The sequence below is a fragment of the Trichosporon asahii genome (genome assembly GCF_000293215.1).
Source record: "Trichosporon asahii var. asahii CBS 2479 unplaced genomic scaffold scaffold00056, whole genome shotgun sequence".
In the NCBI taxonomy this organism is placed as follows: Eukaryota; Fungi; Basidiomycota; class Tremellomycetes; order Trichosporonales; family Trichosporonaceae; genus Trichosporon; species Trichosporon asahii.
Genome location: NW_014040868.1, coordinates 288 through 17,262, shown reverse-complemented (window position 1 = coordinate 17,262; position 16,975 = coordinate 288). Strand labels below are relative to the sequence as shown.

Below are 16,975 nucleotides of genomic sequence, written 5' to 3'. Positions count from 1 at the left end.
TTACCTGCAGCAGCACAACTTGTACAGCATGAAGTGCATTGTCCGTGTCGAGTATGTAAAGTCCTTGACGTCTGCCACTCACTCGAACGCCTCCCTCTCCCTGTTCTCGGCCATGAGGCGCCTATACTCCAACAGCAGCCGGAGCATGTACGCCTGCATATCCTGCCACCTCCAGTGCTCGGCGACGAACCGGCGGGCATTCTCGCCAATCTCCCGCCCAAGGTCGTCCCTTCCCTCGGTCTTACTCTCCTCGCTAGTCCCGGGGGTACCAGTGAAGAACGCCATGATCTCCGTCAAGTCGCTGTAGTCGTTGCGCACAGGCACGTAGTGGTAGAACGGCACGAGCCAGTCCGTGTTCCACTCCGGATACACTGTGGACTTGAGCACGACGCTGCCGCCAGCCATGAGGCGGCGGAAGCGCGAGCTCCACCCGTTCCCGTCCACATCTAACAAGTACTTGTACGCCGCCTCTGAGCCGCGCAAGGTCTTTGGCTTGAAAAGAAGCTCCTTGCGCATCTGGGCACATGTGGCTTCGTCGCATTGGTGCAGCTTGTCGATGAGGCCGATGTCGAAGTAGGTGTTGCGCAAGAGCGAGCGCGGGAAGGAGGCCTTGGTCCATTCCCCGCCGCGGCGGACCCAGAGCCACCGCCTGTCCTCGTCTTCCCTCCCGTCCTGGCTCGTTGGTGCGACAAGGAACGAGAGCCGAATCCGATGGCTCTCGCGCCAGTTGTAGTGCGGCCTATAGTTGCCCTGTGGCTGGGTGTACTCGTCCCCCGTCATCGTGCCGCGCCAAAAGAGACGAGAGTCGTCCTTCGCCTCCCACGGGATGACCTTATAGGGGTGTTCCTCGTACAGCTCGAAGCCCTCTAAAGGGGGCATCTTGAACTCGTGGTTGTGCGCCGTCTTCGAGAGCTGGAACATGGGCCGCATCCCCGCGCGCCGCGCGAAGGGGAAGGAGAACGCACCGTGGTACCGCATCAGCTTTGGGTTGTTGCAAAAGTTCATCTGTGCGTCCTCGCGCAGGTCGTAGATGAAGGACATCGGCTCGTCGTTCAGCGCAGGCTGGGGGCGCCAGATGCTGATTCGCCTCGCTAGACTGCTGGGAGAGCAGGCGAACTGGATCCCGAGAGAGGCCTGCCCGTCGTCCTCGTGCTTCGCGAGCTCGGCTTCGGTGACGAAGGACCCGCGCCCGGCGGCAGAGAGCAGGAGTTCACGCAGCTCCTCGCTGATGATAGCATTGCCGCGGTCGTGGTCTGAAACCTGGAACGAAAGTTCGGAACCGATGATCGACGCCAGGGGTGCAATGAGGTCGTACTGCATCTGCGCTCTTGGAGAGGAGGCGCGGTCCCCGGTGAGCGTTGAGGAACCGTTGGCATAGAGCGTGATCTTGCTGTCGGTTAGCTCGCTTCGCCTACAGCCTAGCTTACTAGGAATGCTTGACTTTCTCGAGATTCTTCACGCGCTTGCGGAACTGGTCAGGCGCAATGCCGAACCACGGGCCAATGTCCTTCTCGATCTGGTCGTAGTCGTCAATGATCCTGACATTGTTCTCAGTGCAGAAACGGAACCAGGCGTCGAAGCCGCGCGGCGGAGGGCGGAAGTAGCGCTTCTCGTACGCTCTGACCGCAGACGCGAGATCCTTAGATTGCCTGCCTGTCAGCACGTGCACAGAAGCGCATGACGCACCTTTTCAGGAGCGCCTCCCAGCGCCGCTTCCCGCGGTAGATGAGCTGTTCGATGGGGTGCTGCTCGTCGCGCTCCCGGCCTGCCTTGCCGAACTGCTTGTGCAGACGCTCCCAGCCGCGCACTATTCCGTCCGACCCATAGGTCAAGCCCTTGCTGATGGCGAGGTTGGCCTTGAAGAGGACTTGCTCCCTCACTGCCTCCTTTGCGCGCTTGTAGTCTTCGGCAATCGGGAGCTGCGCTGGCGTCCGCGCGACCACTTTGATGGGAAGGGGCTGGGCGTAGTCGTCCAGGAGGACGAAGAGGAGGTACAGCGACGTCAGAGCTAGGACGACGGCGAGGAGGACCGCATTGCGGGCGGCCTTGCGTGCCATGATTGCTGCTGCGAGGTGAGTTTGGTCTGGGTGATGAACGAGTGAAGGATGGTCAGTGGGAATCCGTCAGCGTTCTAGTCTCTTGATGTCGTGCTGGAATGAAGCCCCGCTGTGTATGTCACCGCCGGGGCGACCGGGGCGACCGGGGCGACGAGGAGTCGAGAGAGATCATGGTGTTCCCCTGGCAAGCCTGGCAGGCTGGATAGGGGACACACACGATGCACACAACCGTAGTGCGGTCGGTGCGAGGGCGTAAGAGGATCTAAGGCCTAGCCCCCAGCCTGTGATCACCATGCTCTGCGATCGAGGATCGTGGTCATCGATGTGGAAAGGAATGTGCACGCTGGAAGATGCGTGGCTGGAGCCATGAGGAAGATGAGAAGCATGGAAATCTGGTGAGCACGGTGGTTGTCTCTGAGCGTTCAAGAGTAGATAGTGTTGAGGAAAGGCAACGGCCAACTTTCAGAATGGAGGGAAGGTAGTCGCGTGTCGGATGCCGCGAGTCACGGGATGGCTCATGTAGCTATCAGCGGCGTCGCGCGTCATCCGGCATCGGAAGGGGAAAGAGTCGGGAGGCGTTGAGAGCGGCGGACTGGGCCCGGCTGCTGTCTCAGAGGGGTGTCTTGGTGATGATCGGTCAAAGGGTCGGTGGTGGGGTCGGTCTGGGATTTGCGCGTGACCCCTGTTGTTTCTCTGCTCTCTCTGCACTCTCTCGATGTGCGCGTCGTATCGAAATAGGCATAGGGAGCGAGAAAAAAGAAAAGGGGCCAGTCGGCTCGGAGGGAAGGAGAATGATGTCAGTCACAAGATCGAGAACATTCAGCGGCGTCCTTCGTCGCAGGACCCTTTCACCCTCGCATGCACCCTCGACCGCCGTGTCGCCGTGTCTCGCTCGCAGCCGAGCGTTTAGCAGTTAAGCTCCACCGCTGGTGCACCCATGCATGCATGCACCCCCCTTCAGCCTCAGCCCTCTCAAACGCGTACCGGACACGGTGCTCGGACATCTGACGTCACAGGAACGTATCGGGCACTCCAGACAAGCCCTCCCAGGGCCCGGTGCTCCAGGTGCAGGCGACGTCCAGGGCCGGTGTCCTACTCATTAACAACACACCTCCTTACGAGAAATCAGACGCACTCGGCCTGGCTACCTCCTTGCCTCGTAGAGCCTCGAACCGAACTTCCTCAAAACCATCACCGCACGCACGCTCGTCCTCGACACCCGTCGCCCCTAGCCTCTGCACATTCCGGCATACTCTACTCCCATAACGACTAACTCTTTCTCTTCCACTCCACTATCATAACCCTACCTCACTTCGAACATTCTCTCCACACCTACACTACGCCCCATAGTGCTTTGCGCCATACCGCGATAGCACTCCTTCAGCATGTCATCTGCCGAGACCAAGGCCCCGCCGGGTGCCTCTGGTCAGAATGGCAACCCGCCAGCGGCTGTGCCTAAGACCCACGACCTCGGCGACAGGGAGTTCATGAACGATGTCAAGAAGATGAGCGACCACTACAACCTCAACCCCGAGGACGGCGAGGTCTTCAACGCCCGCACCATTGACCACGAGCCAACATTAGACCCGAACCAGGTCAGCTCCGCCATCCCGGGCACCGGCTTCAAGAGCCAGCTCGGCCACGATGGCGACGGCTGTGAGATCGCCGACGAGGCCCAACCAAGCAAGTACCTTCCTCACATCACTGGTCCCCGCCAAGCTGCCATGCCTTCCGGTGTTCGAGGCGGTGACACGCAGGAGGCGCCGATGTACCAGGAGGGTGCTGCAGGCCGTGGACCGGGTATGCATGAGCAGGACGTGTCTGAGGTTCCCGTCGACGGACAGGGCCCCAACGACCATCGCTTCCTGGCAGACGGTACACCTCGACTGAATCCCGACGGTACACCACGGCCCGTTGCTTTCAATCAGCCGTACCAGAAGGACGAGCTCGGGAGGACGACGAAAAAGATGCCGGGAGTCAAGGAGGAGGAGCCCCCTGGCCCGCGTACCGACATTTCCTTAGCCCCTAGAATCGTGCATCTTCAGGTATGTCAATGACGTAGCGGCGTTTTGTTTTTTTTCGAGAGTCGCGCGCTGACCGCGACCCAGTTCCATCGCGAGGAAGACCCGGACGTCCCCGCCTCGACGGCGACCGCTTACGGTGCTCCCCTCCAAGTAACTCGCAGCGGCGAGGGCGAGGAGCCTGCGTACAAGGACGGTGCCCACATGCAAGGCGGAAAGTATCTTCAGTCCAGCCACAGCAAGCTTCAGGAAAGCCCCGAAAACATGCAGCCGAGTGGAGGCGCAGGTGGAGGTGTTGCCGCCGGCGCCAGCGGAACGGGCGGTCTGAGGGAGATCCAGACAACTACGATTCACGCCAACATCGAACAGCCAAATGGCCAGATGATCCACCGCGACTACGAGAAGACCGAGGTCCTCGAGCCCCAGCAGCAGCGCACCGGAGCCGGTGCAACTGGCGGCGACCCTCACCATCCTGGCGGACAGCAGCATGGCGCTCACCACAAGCACGAGTCGTACGAGGACGAGCTTCTCGACCATGGTCTCGGTCGTGTGCCGCCTCCCGAGGACCAGTGGGAAGATGCGCCTGACCAGCAATGGGCCAGCGCGTACACCTCACCCATCTCGCCCCTGACGCCTCGCCGAGGGTCCATGTCGAACGCAGCCCGTGCCCGGATCCAAAACTCGAGCGGCGACGAGCTCGGTGCGTCGGCTGCTGGCTCGCGTGGAGGTCAGATGCGCAACGCACTGCGGTTCGGAAGGAAGAAGCGCCAGCAGACTACGGAGCAGACTCAGATGCGCCCCCCGAATGTCACCAATGAGCTTCTCACGAACACGCTTCCCGTTATGATCATGAAGACCTGGATCGACCGCGACGAGGATGGACACCGTGCAGTGCCTGTTCTGCTGGGTAATCTCCGCTTCCGCATCGGCGACAGCGTGCGTGTCGGCAACAAGCGCCAGAACAAGCAGCTGCAGATCGCCAGTGCCGATCGACCATTGACCGACAAAGAGAAGGAACGCGGCGGCCGCGAGTGGTTCAAGATTGAGTGCGAGTACGGCGAGGGCGTTATCAAGTGGGTCATCTACCGCGAGCTGCGTGACTTTGTCTCGCTGCACACCCACTACAAGGCCGCCAACATTGGTACCGGTATCAGCGGTCTGCGCTCTTCTCGCCGTGTCGAGATGCCCGAGTTCCCCAAGCAGGTGCTCCCTTACTGGGCTCGCGACTCGGCGCACCTGTACGACAAGGCCGAGTCCAAAGTCGACCGCTCCGGCAAGGGCAAGGGCCCCGCTCGCGACTCCAACCCCCAGGCGAGCCCTCGTGATCTGTTGCAGCAGTACCTCGTCGACCTCATCCGTGCGGTTATGTTCCGTCCGGAATCTAACAGGCTCTGTGTCTTCTTTGAGCTGTCTGCCCTCACCGTTGCTCTCGCTCCTCGCGGAGGATTCCAGGGCAAGGCCGGTTTCATCAAGATCCCCACGATCCACGTTTCGCGCAAGAACAACCAGCCCGGCCTCGTGCCCTCCAAGTGGAAGAACCACAGGAAGCCCAAGTGGTTCATCGTTCGCGAGTCGTACTTTGTGGCGACGGACGGCCCGTCCGAGACGGACGTCTACGATGTCTTCATCATTGACAACGACTTTGCCATCGAGCGCCCGAAGAGAGCGTACCGTAAGGGATTGAAAGCACTTCGGCGCCATAAGAACAGCGACGCGGACGACATCCCCACTGAGATGCGTGAGGACGATGAGAAGGACGCCTCGCAGCACACCTTCTACATCTCCAACGCCCAGAGGCGTCTCAAGCTGGTCGCGAAGAATGCTGTGAGTTACCGGATCCTTATCACAACTAACCGCAGCGCCAAATGCACCAGTTCATCGTGTCCATGGAGCGCGTTGCTATGCAGACCCTTTGGGCCGGCCGCAACCGCTTCGACTCGTTCGCCCCAATCCGTGTCAACGTTGCCGCTCAGTGGCTCGTCGATGGCCGTGACTACTTCTGGAACCTCAGTCGCGCCATCAACATGGCCAAGAACCGCATCTATATCCACGACTGGTGGATCAGCCCTGAGATCTACCTTCGTCGCCCCGGTGACGAGCGGTACCGTCTCGACAACCTGCTCAAGCGCAAGGCCGAGGAGGGTGTCCGCATCTTCGTCATCATCTACAACGAGGTCATGGACGCTGCTACGCCCGTCAACTCGCCGTACACGAAGAAGACGCTGACCGGCTTGCACCCCAACGTCATGGTCCAGCGCAGTCCTTCGCACCTGCCCAACGGTACTTTCTACTGGTCGCACCACGAGAAGCTCTGTGTCATCGACGAGACGATCGCGTTCATGGGAGGTCTTGACCTGTGTTTCGGTCGCTGGGACACGCCCCAGCACTGTCTCACTGACGAGGACTTCACCGAGCCCTCTGGCCCCAACGGTCCCGTCTGGCGCGGCAAGGACTACTTCAACGAGCGTATCGACGAGTACTCTGACCTGGACAAGCCGTTTGAGGACCGCTTCGACCGCTCCCGCCAGCCGCGTATGCCCTGGCACGACACCGCTCTGCAGATCCTTGGTCAACCGGCGCGAGACCTGTGTCGTCACTTCTGCCAGCGCTGGAACTACCTCCTGCGCACGAAGAACCACACGCGCAAGATGCCGTTCCTGCTCCCTCCTGCCGACTTTACCGAGCGCGAGCTTGTCGACTTGCACCTCAACGGTACCTGCGAGGTGCAGATCTGCCGCAGCTGTGGCCCGTGGAGCATGGGCACCAACTCGAAGATTGAGCACTCGATCACGAACGCTTATGTCAAGAGCATCCAGCTCAGTGAGCACTTTGTGTACATCGAGAACCAGTTCTTCATCACGTCGACTGTTGTGGACAACACACGTGTCAAGAACCACATCGGTGATGCCCTCGTCGAGCGTATCATTAAGGCGCACAAGAACGGCGAGGACTGGAGGGCGTGCATCGTCATCCCGCTGCTGCCCGGATACTCGTACCCCGTCGACAAGCCCGAAGCGTCCTCGGTCCGTCTCATTCTCGAGTGCCAGAACCGCACGATCTGCCGTGGCGCCAACTCGATCTTCACCCGCCTCAGGAAGGAGGGCATTAACCCGGACGATTACATCCAGTTCTTCTCGCTCCGCACGTGGGCCAAGTTCAAGTCTGGCGCGCTCACTTCGGAGATGGTCTACATTCACGGCAAGACCATGATTGTCGACGACCGTATCGTGCTCTGCGGAAGTGCCAACATCAACGAGCGCAGTCAGCTCGGTGACCGTGACTCTGAGCTGCTCGCTGTTGTCCGTGACACGGACATGATTGACGGCACGATGGCCGGCAAGCCCTTCAAGGTCGGCCGCTACGCGCACACCCTGCGCATGCGCCTCATGCGCGAGCACGTCGGTGTCGACGTCGACGCGATCGAGGAGGACGAGCTCATGCTGCGCAAGCCGCTCGCTGAGCCGCAGGACGTTGCGCTCTGGGACCCGGACAACGAGCAGGAGAACCACGGCGGCGAGTCGGGCGTCTCGCGCCTGCACGCCAAGAGCAACGCCCTCCAGCGTCTCAACCTTACCGTCAGCACTGCTGTTAGGGACATTGCCTACGGTGTTGGAACAAACTTGAAGCTCGACGCCGAGCGTACTGCGCTGAAGGTCATGCACCCCATCAAGACGCTTGAGGGCGAGGCGCCGCAGCTGATGCCCTTCGACGAGGACCCGGCCGACCGTACCGACGTTGGCAAGGACGGCCAGCCCGTCGAGGGCTTTGCGTCCAGTGTCGTTCCGACGCTAGAGGAGGTCACGATCATGCGACAGGCTGCGAACAAGGTCAAGAACGAAATGCAGGGCAACGCCGATCCCGGCCCGAACGGTGCCGGCCGAAACCTGAACGTCATCGTCGACGCCAACGGCAACCCCATCCCGGAGCCTCAGGGCCAGTCGGGCCACGGCTGGGCCGACGGCTACGGTCCGGGTGCCGGTCCCGGCGCTGTCGCCGGTACCGGCGGTCCTGCTGCTCAGGCAGCGCAAGAGGAAGCGCAGAAGCACCAGCACCACAGCCAGCACCTCCATCCTCATCACTCGAACCGCGAGCCGACCCGTCAGGACCCGGCGGGTCTTGGCCAGAAGGAGTCGACGAAGGAGCTGCACCCGACTGCGTCGAACGTGTCCGTGACGTCGCACGCGGACAGCTACGGACGTCCCGCGGGCGGCTCCATCAGCCAGGCGGGCGACGACACGACCGCCGTCGACCCGTCCAAGGCGCGCAACGTGCTCCGCAAGCACCTGCACTACAAGACGCCCGCTCAGCCCGAGACGCTGCCGGTCGAGACGCCTATGATCGACCCGAACCGCTTCCACGACCCCCTCGACCCCAAGTTCTGGGACGACATGTGGCAGGCGACCGCCGTGTCAAACACGGAGATCTTCCGCAAGGTCTTCCGCTGCATTCCGGACGACATGGTGACGACATGGGACCAGTACAAGAGCTTTGCAAACCACGCGGGCAAGTTCCTCAAGAAGCGCGGGGGCGGGGACAAGGGCGACGTCAAGCAGACGCACGATGCGGACGGGTCCGGCGGCGGTGTGGTCGGACCTGCTGGCCACGACCCTGGCAAACCCGTTACGGGCGACACGGCCGAGCAGGAGCGCACGGGCAAGTCGGCAGTGCAGGGTGCCGGCGGCAGCGGCAAGCCCGATGAGCGTGCCGGCCCGAATGCCGTCGAGACGCTCGTTGGCGAGGAGGAGCCGCACAAGCCATCGGGCGAGGATGAGCCATGGCACCAGTGGGAGCTCGATGAGATGGAGCGCTTGCTCCAGAAGGTCAAGGGTCATCTGGTCGTGTACCCGACCCGCTTCCTCGAGGCCGAGGACATGGCCAACAACTTCCTCTTCAACCAGGAGCGTATCCTGCCCCTGCTCATTTACGATTAGTCCATTCGCCTTCTGTGTTTTCATTGTTTACGATATAGTATTAGTACCACTTTTTAATCTCACTCTTCTTTGCATCACGCATCTCTATAGCGAGTAGGATAGCTGTTGTCTGCACTCTTCATTGTTTCGCGTCCTGTGCACGTGTTTGACTTATGTTCAGCGATGTCTGTCAGGCTCATCGTGCTACGACGCGATCGTCGATCTGGCGTCGATCCTGCTATTCACTCTGTTCGCATCGCCTCCCATTCAGTCACAGACAAGCCCGGTGAGGGTGACGTCGCCGCAGCCCCGTTATGTCTGGGAACTGCGAACGTTGGGAATGCAGTGAAGGGCTGTGAATCCAGACGCAGCGACGCAGCCGACGCAGCTCATCCGCAGCCACCCCGTCGCTTTGACTTGACACTGACGTAGGAGCCGAGTGCCAAGGCACGGACCGTCCAACCTCTGTGACCTTGCGACACCGAAGCCGCAGCCGTAGCCCGGCCTGACGCGGCGCACGGAGCGGCTCCCAAGATCTTGGCAACGTTCCTGCCCGCTCCTACGGTTCCCACATCGGCCGCCCCCGGGTCAGTGACGGCGCAGCGGCGAAGGAGAGGGGCATGACAGCATCGGATCGGTGTGTCAGGGGGGTCCTGCAGCGCAGTAGTGTCAATGCATCGATAAAACTACCACGCCGCGATGTCTTCCCCGGACATCAACAACAACCCAGCACCTTCTCGGAGCGACATTCACTCCCACCGCTATAACGCTGAGCCCGTCGACCTCACTCCCCGATTCTAAAGCCTGCTTTACAGCCTGCGATAACCTCAGACTCTCTTGCGCCTCAGATACCGACCCCGACGAGGAAGAGTAGCTGCAGAAACGAGACAGCATGATTGGAACAGTGGCTGCGGCGTTGTTGGCCGAACAGGCGTCTGCACGCGCTGTCTGGCGCACGAAACGGAGCACAATCCAGATCGAGAAGAGGAGCTCGCCAGCTCCGGTGTACGTTTGGATCGTAAGTGATACCAAGCTCCTCTAGGATCCTCCCTGCAGCCCTCACTTCACCAGCTACGCTCGCCCTACCTGCGCTCCCTCCGGCCGTCGGCCTCCGGTCGCCCGTGCTAACGCCAGATCGTCGCCGTCGCCGCCATCGCCATCCTCGCCGTCGTCATCGGTGCTATCGTGGTGCGCATGAAACGCCGCCGAGCTCCGCTCCCTGCGTCCGTGGCGCACGTCGTGCCCGCCTCGCATCCAACGCACACCTCTGCTCCATATGGCGAGCCGCATCTGCCCAAACACGCCTATCGTCCCTACAACGCCGACGAGCCCGAGGACGGGCAGGTGCCCCCTTATACGCAGGGAGGGTATGTGGCCGTCGCGGGGGGATTCAAGGGGGAGGAGAAGACGCCCCTGTCCAGTGTGCCAGAGCTCACGAGGGGAGAGTCGGCAGGTGGTAGGAGGGACGGAGGCGTGGTGTGACTCGCTCAGCTGCGGTCGCCGCGATCAGAACAAGATCGCAAGCTGGACTAAGTCTGGCGATCTCTAACTCGAGGACCTCGTGGGAGTGAGAGATCGCACGCTCGCCGCCGACGTCAACAAACATGGGAAGGGGACAGGGTACAGTCAATTGGGCCGAGACATCTCGGCGTTCTTGGCAACGATCTGCCTCCACTATCCTCGACCACCACCACAGCTCACCGTCGCTACTAACCGACACTGCCCACACATCTAGACCGTTGTACCATAGACAGGATCAAGGACACTCCTACAAGCAAAGCATGCAGACCGCTCGTTTCTTTTCCCTCCTCTCCGCTCCGCTGTCGTAACACAGCCGACGTCACGGACCCAGGCACCCGTAGCTCCGCCCTCTCGCTCATCTTCCACCTGCTCAAACGAAAGACGCAGATGAAGGGTGTAGAGAGAGGTACGGTGGCAGGGCCTACACCGAAGAGGTGGTAGTACGTAAAGCATCAAATACTGGGTCCTGCGCACGCCCATCGCGCCATCCTAACAAAAGCCAGCCAACAGACGACGTGAGGCCCGACGAGACCCTTCGGGTTAGAGTTCCAGGCACGTTGCGATCACTGGATCCCCTCCTCTCTTTGTGGCCCGTACGTCTTGGGCATCCTTGGGCCGACACCCGATGCCGCACACTTTCTGCTGCACGAGTGCACAGCCGTGATGAGCCCACGGGACAGGTCCCATGCACCCAGCGGTGTCACGGCGGTTCCTTGGTCCCACGGGCTGGGCGGATCCCACATACCTCTCGTCCTGTACCCCTGGTGCAACATGGTGCAAACTGGCGAGCTTGGGCGAGCTTGCGTGCCTTCCTCCCCCCTTTGCAGCTCACCCACAGCAAGTGAGCTCCAAAGCATAGCCAGAGTTTATAGATCCAGTGCCTCTCTTGCAACTGTACCTCTCCTTCACTGTTACGGACTCCACGAGCAAGAATGTCGCCAGCTCCGTCGAAATCGCTCAGCAGCGAGCAGCTCGTGAGCATCCTCGAGGCGGACCCGAGCTTCACTGCCGGACTCGGCAAGGGCAAGGGGCCCGTTCAGACCGGCCTCACGAGCGCGAAGCCCCAGAAGCCGTTCTCGAGCCCGGCCCAGGGCGTGTGGCCAGGTCTGGTGAGTTGCTTGCTCCGCGGCGAAGAGGCTTTCCAGTGAAGACACCTCGTAGCAAAAGAGTGAGACAAGGACGTTGAGGCTGACTTCCAGGTCGCAGCGATCCTGATGGCCATCGCGCTGGGCCTCTGCATCCACACGGCCTGGCAGGCGCTGGCTGACCATAGGGCGGCACAGCGCGCACACGCGCAGGAACTCGAGATCATCCGGCGAACAGGCGAGGACGAGAAGCTGCGCGGCTCCGGCTCGGGCGGGTCTAACTCGCCCCGAGACTTGAGGGAACTCCGCGATGCCCCGCCCCGCGACTGGAAGCCTGACGGAGACGTTGATGCCCTCCGTCGTCTGAATGGGAGTGGGTCTGTTGGCGTGCTGAGCGCCCCTAGCGCGACTTCCCCGCCCGTTACCATTGACCATACGAGACGATACCATGGGGCTGTGTGAGCTCGCTTTCGAGTCGCTTGTTCGCCTCACAGGTCGAGAACACTCAAAGGTCTCATTCGCTTCGTTGTTCGCTCGCCCCGCGTTACTCATTCGCCCTCTTCCTCTGACGACGTTACGCAGAGATCTCCGACCTCGCCGAGCGATCTTGCTCTTGCAGTCGACGATCTTCGAGCGCCGCGGTCTGCGTCGCTGCCTAGATACGAAAGTACGGAGAGTCGGGAGGAGTAGGGCCGCGAGGATAGGGCGGGATCACGTGACGGCCTTTGACAGCCAACCACTATGAACTGTTGTAATGCTATCTCTCTTCGATTGGATACTTGTGCTTCGTATGCGGGCGCATCGCAGCTGTCAGTGAGATGTGAGTGCGAGGTGCGTTGGCGTTGCTGGCAAGTTGATACTGGTACCATGGGCGATACTGGGTATCCGACCAGATCCTCGCGCCTTGGTCTGGTCGGATATCCCTTGAAGCGACGATAAGCGTCGTGTACTGCGCCTCATCTACGTCCCCCTGTCGATGGCAGGCAGCCACGGCGCCGTTCCTGCGAAGTGGCGGCGACACCGTGCGACAACTAAGGCGGAAGGGCGTTTCCGGACCATGCCGCCCGAGAGATTAGATAGAGCGGAACCAGGACTGCCAACCCCCACTGCATCGGAGCACGGAGCCCGCCGACCCCAGCGTAGAGGCGGGACATCTCCTCGCTCGTGAGTATTTGGTTCATGCGAGTGTCAGCCGGCTGAGTCTTGATTCGCGACGCCACAACGTGTGCACAGGGGGTTGCCCCACTCGAAACCCTGCGGTTCCCCACCCGCTCACATGTCCAAACTGTGTCCATGGTGTGTCGCAGCTGGCAGCGCGCTGGGCCCCAAGCGTTGTTGCAGTGTGGTTGGCCGCGACACGGCTCCGGACCCTCCGACCCCTGGCTGAGAAAAGGATGTTGATCGATCACAGCGCCTCCGATTCGTTGATCCGGCCAAAATAGCAATATTGCCCAAGCGACCACATCTGCATTCTTACCTGCACGGAGGGGGCCAGAAGGGCGCAGCATGGAATAGAGAGCGGGTCTAGCCAGTGAGGCAGGACGCAAGCTCGGGCAGCAGGGGCTGCACGCGGGGGTGACGTCAACCCGCGGCCTGGTTGGTTGACCCGAGAACGTCTCTCGCCGCTGAGCGCAGGACCGCTGCATGCAGCTGTAACTCTATCGCACATGGTTCAAGCGAAGCCGTCCGTAGCCGAATAGAGCGGGCATGGTGCCCAGGTCGCTCTGCATCCAGCCTAGAGTCGAGATGCGGCCTGACCCAGCCGTTGCCGGATCAACGTTGCAGTCCATGTGATCTCTGAAAAAGTATAAAGACCCCCGTCGGCCGCGTCCCAGTACGCTTCACCAGTCCGACACTTGTCTACCCCGCACCACATCACAACCACCGAACCAATCATCATGGGTACGTTTCTCTTTCTTGCCACCAGCAGCCGTGGAGCACCACAACATTAGCCGCAGACAGCTGACCGCAGCCTCCACCGCCGCCACCACCACTACCCCTGCCGCCGAGCACGAGCCCTGGTGGCGCAAGCTCTTCAGCCGCAAGAGCAAGAAGCAGGCAACCAACAAGGTCCCCGAGTCTGGCTTCGTTGGCGGCAAGCCCCCCACGCGTATCCGCTCCACTGAGTCCAGCGTTGTCGGATACGAGCCGACGCGCACCATGTCCTCCATCGTTGCCGGCGGCATGGGCGAGAGCGTCCTCGTCGACGCTGTCCCGTGCGAGAACTCTGGAAAGCTCAGGAACATTCAGTCCCGGAGGACCTAAGCGCGCACTGCGAGCTCTATATCAAGACCTCTAGCGAGCCGTTACGGCGCTGAGAGTCCTTCATCGACCTCCGTCGTCAACATGTTCGACCATCGTTTTGACCTTCCATCCATATCCATACGCACATTAATGACGCCCCTTTCCGCTTCCGGTTGTATTATGCAGAGTATTAAAGGTTACCAATTCGATCGACTCGCTGCCGCTGCGTAACTGCTTGCATCACTCATGCTCTGACTCTGGTGGGGCTCGACACACCTCGCCAAGAATCCGGAGCGGGCACGGGATGCTTCTCGTGTGCCTTGCGTCCAGCCTGCGTCTGCCTTGACTCCATTCGTCCAACTCTGCTGACCGAGGTCTCCTGACCGCTCTGACCTTCCTGACTCGTTGACTCCTAACATGTTCCATTCTGACACGATAACGCAGATGCCAGCGAACACATGCACACGTTTACCCGTGAATCACCCAGCCAGCTGGTCTGCGCATGCAAGAGCGAAGCGGATCAAGGCGACCGCCCTACCTCGTGTGTGGTGAGCATTCGCTCGGCAATTCCAATTATAGTGAGAGGCAGGGGTGCAGGGCAGGGGAGGTAATTTAGCTCGGGATTCCGGAATTCGCGGGGCCGCGAACGACGTCCTGATCTTTCGGCTGGCAAAGTGCCCACCACTTGCCCACTCGATATTGGCTGCCTGGACATGGGCCGCAACTTTGCGCCGCAAAGCAGAGCCGCATGTCGACGGAATGCGAGAAGCTCCAGGGGGTTCATTTCGGAGGGTCTTGTGGTACCTGTGGGACTGCGGCAAAGGCAAGAGCGCAGGTGTGGCGTGCGGATCTGGTGGTGAACAAGTCCGGATGTTTACAGCCCGCACGTCGCTTCACTCCATATCTGCAGTTGCTATGCCACTCAGAGGATGTCTGGACGTCCAGTTGCTATGCCACTAGAGAATGTCTGGACATGGTAAACGAGAGGTTACAGCCTGCTTGATCCGCCCCGGATAACCAAGTGCCTCGTCTTCGATCTCCTCAGTTCAGCCGAGACAACGCACGGACTTTCGGCTGGACGTTACGTCTCATGACCGGTTGGGACCTGGTGCTTGTGAGATCCGTCTGGCACTAGCTCTCGCCGCCAATGTTACAGTTTCAGCACGCCAAACGTATTGGCAACGACGATCACCGAGGTGGATCGCGCCGATCATCCCCGCCGCCCATGCCACACTACTCGTCTGGCCCCAAGACACTTGCACAGGTGAGAGACCAAATCTATCCATGGGTTTGTTCTACAACGACCAAAACATGCCGATTTTCTACTAATGGGTGGTTTAACTGTTACACTGCTACTTTCGAGGAGACGCTTAGAGCTTGGCGCCAGTACGCTTGATGAGAACGTCCGAGTCGGGGTAGGGGTCGAAGATGAGCTCGTTGACGGGGTTGTTGCGAGCGCGCTCGAAGAGGTCCTGGTAGACCTTTCCGTCGTACCGTCCGAGGGAGGAGGCAAGGAGGAAGTCAGAGAAGCTCCAGGCGTCGACGAGCTTAACGGCGTGGGGGCGGATGCGGTCGAGGAGGTTGCTAACTCCCTTGACGCGCGCGAGGGTAAGCTGGTTGTTCGTGATAGCGCCCGAGGTAACGAACTCGGCGGCGTGGTTCTCAATCGTGTTGAGGGCGAACAGGCGGAAGAGGTCCTGGAGCACGTCGGCCGTGACGTCGCCGACATTGCCGGCGAGGCGGGCAGGGTCCTTGAAGACGGCGTCGTAGAAGTTGCGCACGACGAGGTACTGCGAGTGCGCGGTCGAGAGGCGCCAGAAGGCGACGAGGAGCGAGTTCCACGACTTCTTCTCCTTGTCGCGGAGCTTGAGCGCCTCGAGCGTGAGGAAGGCCGTGCGCCACGCAAAGGCGCGGACGATGTCGGCATCGTTGTTGAGCACGTCGTTGGCGACACCAGTGTCCTTGCGCGAGATGTAGAACTGGAGAATCTCGGCAGTCTCGTTCTTGGGCGCAACGCCGTCGATGACCTGACGAGCGGTCTTAAGCAGGTAGCGCGCGACCTGCTGCGTGAGCATGTAGTTGTCGCCCTCCCAGGTGGCGGTGGGGAGGTAGTCGGCGTACCACGGGCCGATGCCGGAGTAAGAGGAGAAACCGTGACCACCACAAGCGCGGCGGGTGACCTCGAGACCCTCGACGGCGATCGTGGATCCAAGCGCCTTGAGACCACAAGAGGTCGCGTGCAGGTCGGCGAGAAGCTCGGCTCCCGGGTTCAGCTCCTCGGGGCCAGCGCCGCGGGCGTCCTTAGCACCCGCGGCGAGGTTCTTGTTCATCGCCTCCTGGTTTGCGTTGTACATGGCCATCATGCCGCGACCAGTGAAGTGGAGAGCGTAGGTGGCAGCAAGGAGGGGGAGGAGACGCTGCTGCACCATCTTGTAGTTGAGCACAGCGGTCTCGCCAGTCTTAAGACCAGCCTCCTCGGCGTCGCGGTCCTGGAACTGGCGACGGACGGCGCAGTAGCGGGTAGCGACGGTAACACCGCGGGCGAGGGCGGCACCAGCCTCGAGGACGATCGTCGAACGGACCCAGGTGAGAGTGCCGTAGATGAGGGAGGGGGAGCCGACACGGCGGTACTCGGACGTCTCGGGGTCGACAACGTTGAAACGCGCAAGCATGTTGACGTGGGGGATCTTGACCTTGTTCAGGAGCATGAATCCGTTGTCCATCGAGCTGATCATTAGTCCGTGCCGCTGATAAGAGTTGTTTCGGCTGCGACCGGTGCCTTGGAGTCACCAGTTGCAGCCCGTGCCAACTGATGCTCCAACATGCCGACATCGCAAGCGAAGTCCCAAACTTACTTGTACCCGAACTTGGGTCCCTGGTCGCCGACGTAGATGTTGGGCAGCGGCTCGTGGGTCTTGAGGTCACGAATCTGGAGGACGAAGGGGTGGGGGCCATGGTTCTTGCCGTTGACGAAGAGCTGGGCCATGACGATGGCGTGGTTCGCGACCTTGCCGAGGGATCCGATCCACCACTTGGAGGCGGTCAGGTAGGGCGAGTTGAGGACGAAGGTCTTGTCAGTGGGGTCCCAGGTGGCCGTGGTCTCGAGGCCGCGGACGTTGGAGCCGTGGCCGAGCTCA

At 61.0% G+C, this 16,975-nt stretch overlaps 4 protein-coding genes across 4 annotated transcripts; 3 read left to right on the top strand and 1 right to left on the bottom strand.

Moving 5' to 3' along the window:
* Window positions 1–78: 78 nt before the first annotated feature.
* Window positions 79–2,057, bottom strand: A1Q1_03319 (CAP1p; the record flags this gene model as incomplete). Its single annotated transcript, XM_014323151.1, has 3 exons — window positions 79–1,390; window positions 1,428–1,649; window positions 1,687–2,057. The coding sequence occupies 3 exons, from the start codon at window positions 2,055–2,057 to the stop codon at window positions 79–81; spliced, it is 1,905 nt and encodes a 634-aa protein (XP_014178626.1).
* A 1,385-nt stretch (window positions 2,058–3,442) lies between these two features.
* A1Q1_03318 (phospholipase D, Spo14p) lies at window positions 3,443–9,009 on the top strand (the record flags this gene model as incomplete). Its single annotated transcript, XM_014323150.1, has 3 exons — window positions 3,443–4,102; window positions 4,166–5,902; window positions 5,953–9,009. The coding sequence occupies 3 exons, from the start codon at window positions 3,443–3,445 to the stop codon at window positions 9,007–9,009; spliced, it is 5,454 nt and encodes a 1,817-aa protein (XP_014178625.1).
* Window positions 9,010–11,441: 2,432 nt separating this feature from the next.
* On the top strand, window positions 11,442–12,056 carry A1Q1_03317 (uncharacterized protein; the record flags this gene model as incomplete). The annotated part of the gene is made up of 2 exons (XM_014323149.1): window positions 11,442–11,618; window positions 11,709–12,056. The coding sequence occupies 2 exons, from the start codon at window positions 11,442–11,444 to the stop codon at window positions 12,054–12,056; spliced, it is 525 nt and encodes a 174-aa protein (XP_014178624.1).
* Window positions 12,057–13,492: 1,436 nt separating this feature from the next.
* On the top strand, window positions 13,493–13,859 carry A1Q1_03316 (uncharacterized protein; the record flags this gene model as incomplete). Its single annotated transcript, XM_014323148.1, has 2 exons — window positions 13,493–13,496; window positions 13,567–13,859. The coding sequence occupies 2 exons, from the start codon at window positions 13,493–13,495 to the stop codon at window positions 13,857–13,859; spliced, it is 297 nt and encodes a 98-aa protein (XP_014178623.1).
* Window positions 13,860–16,975: the final 3,116 nt, after the last annotated feature.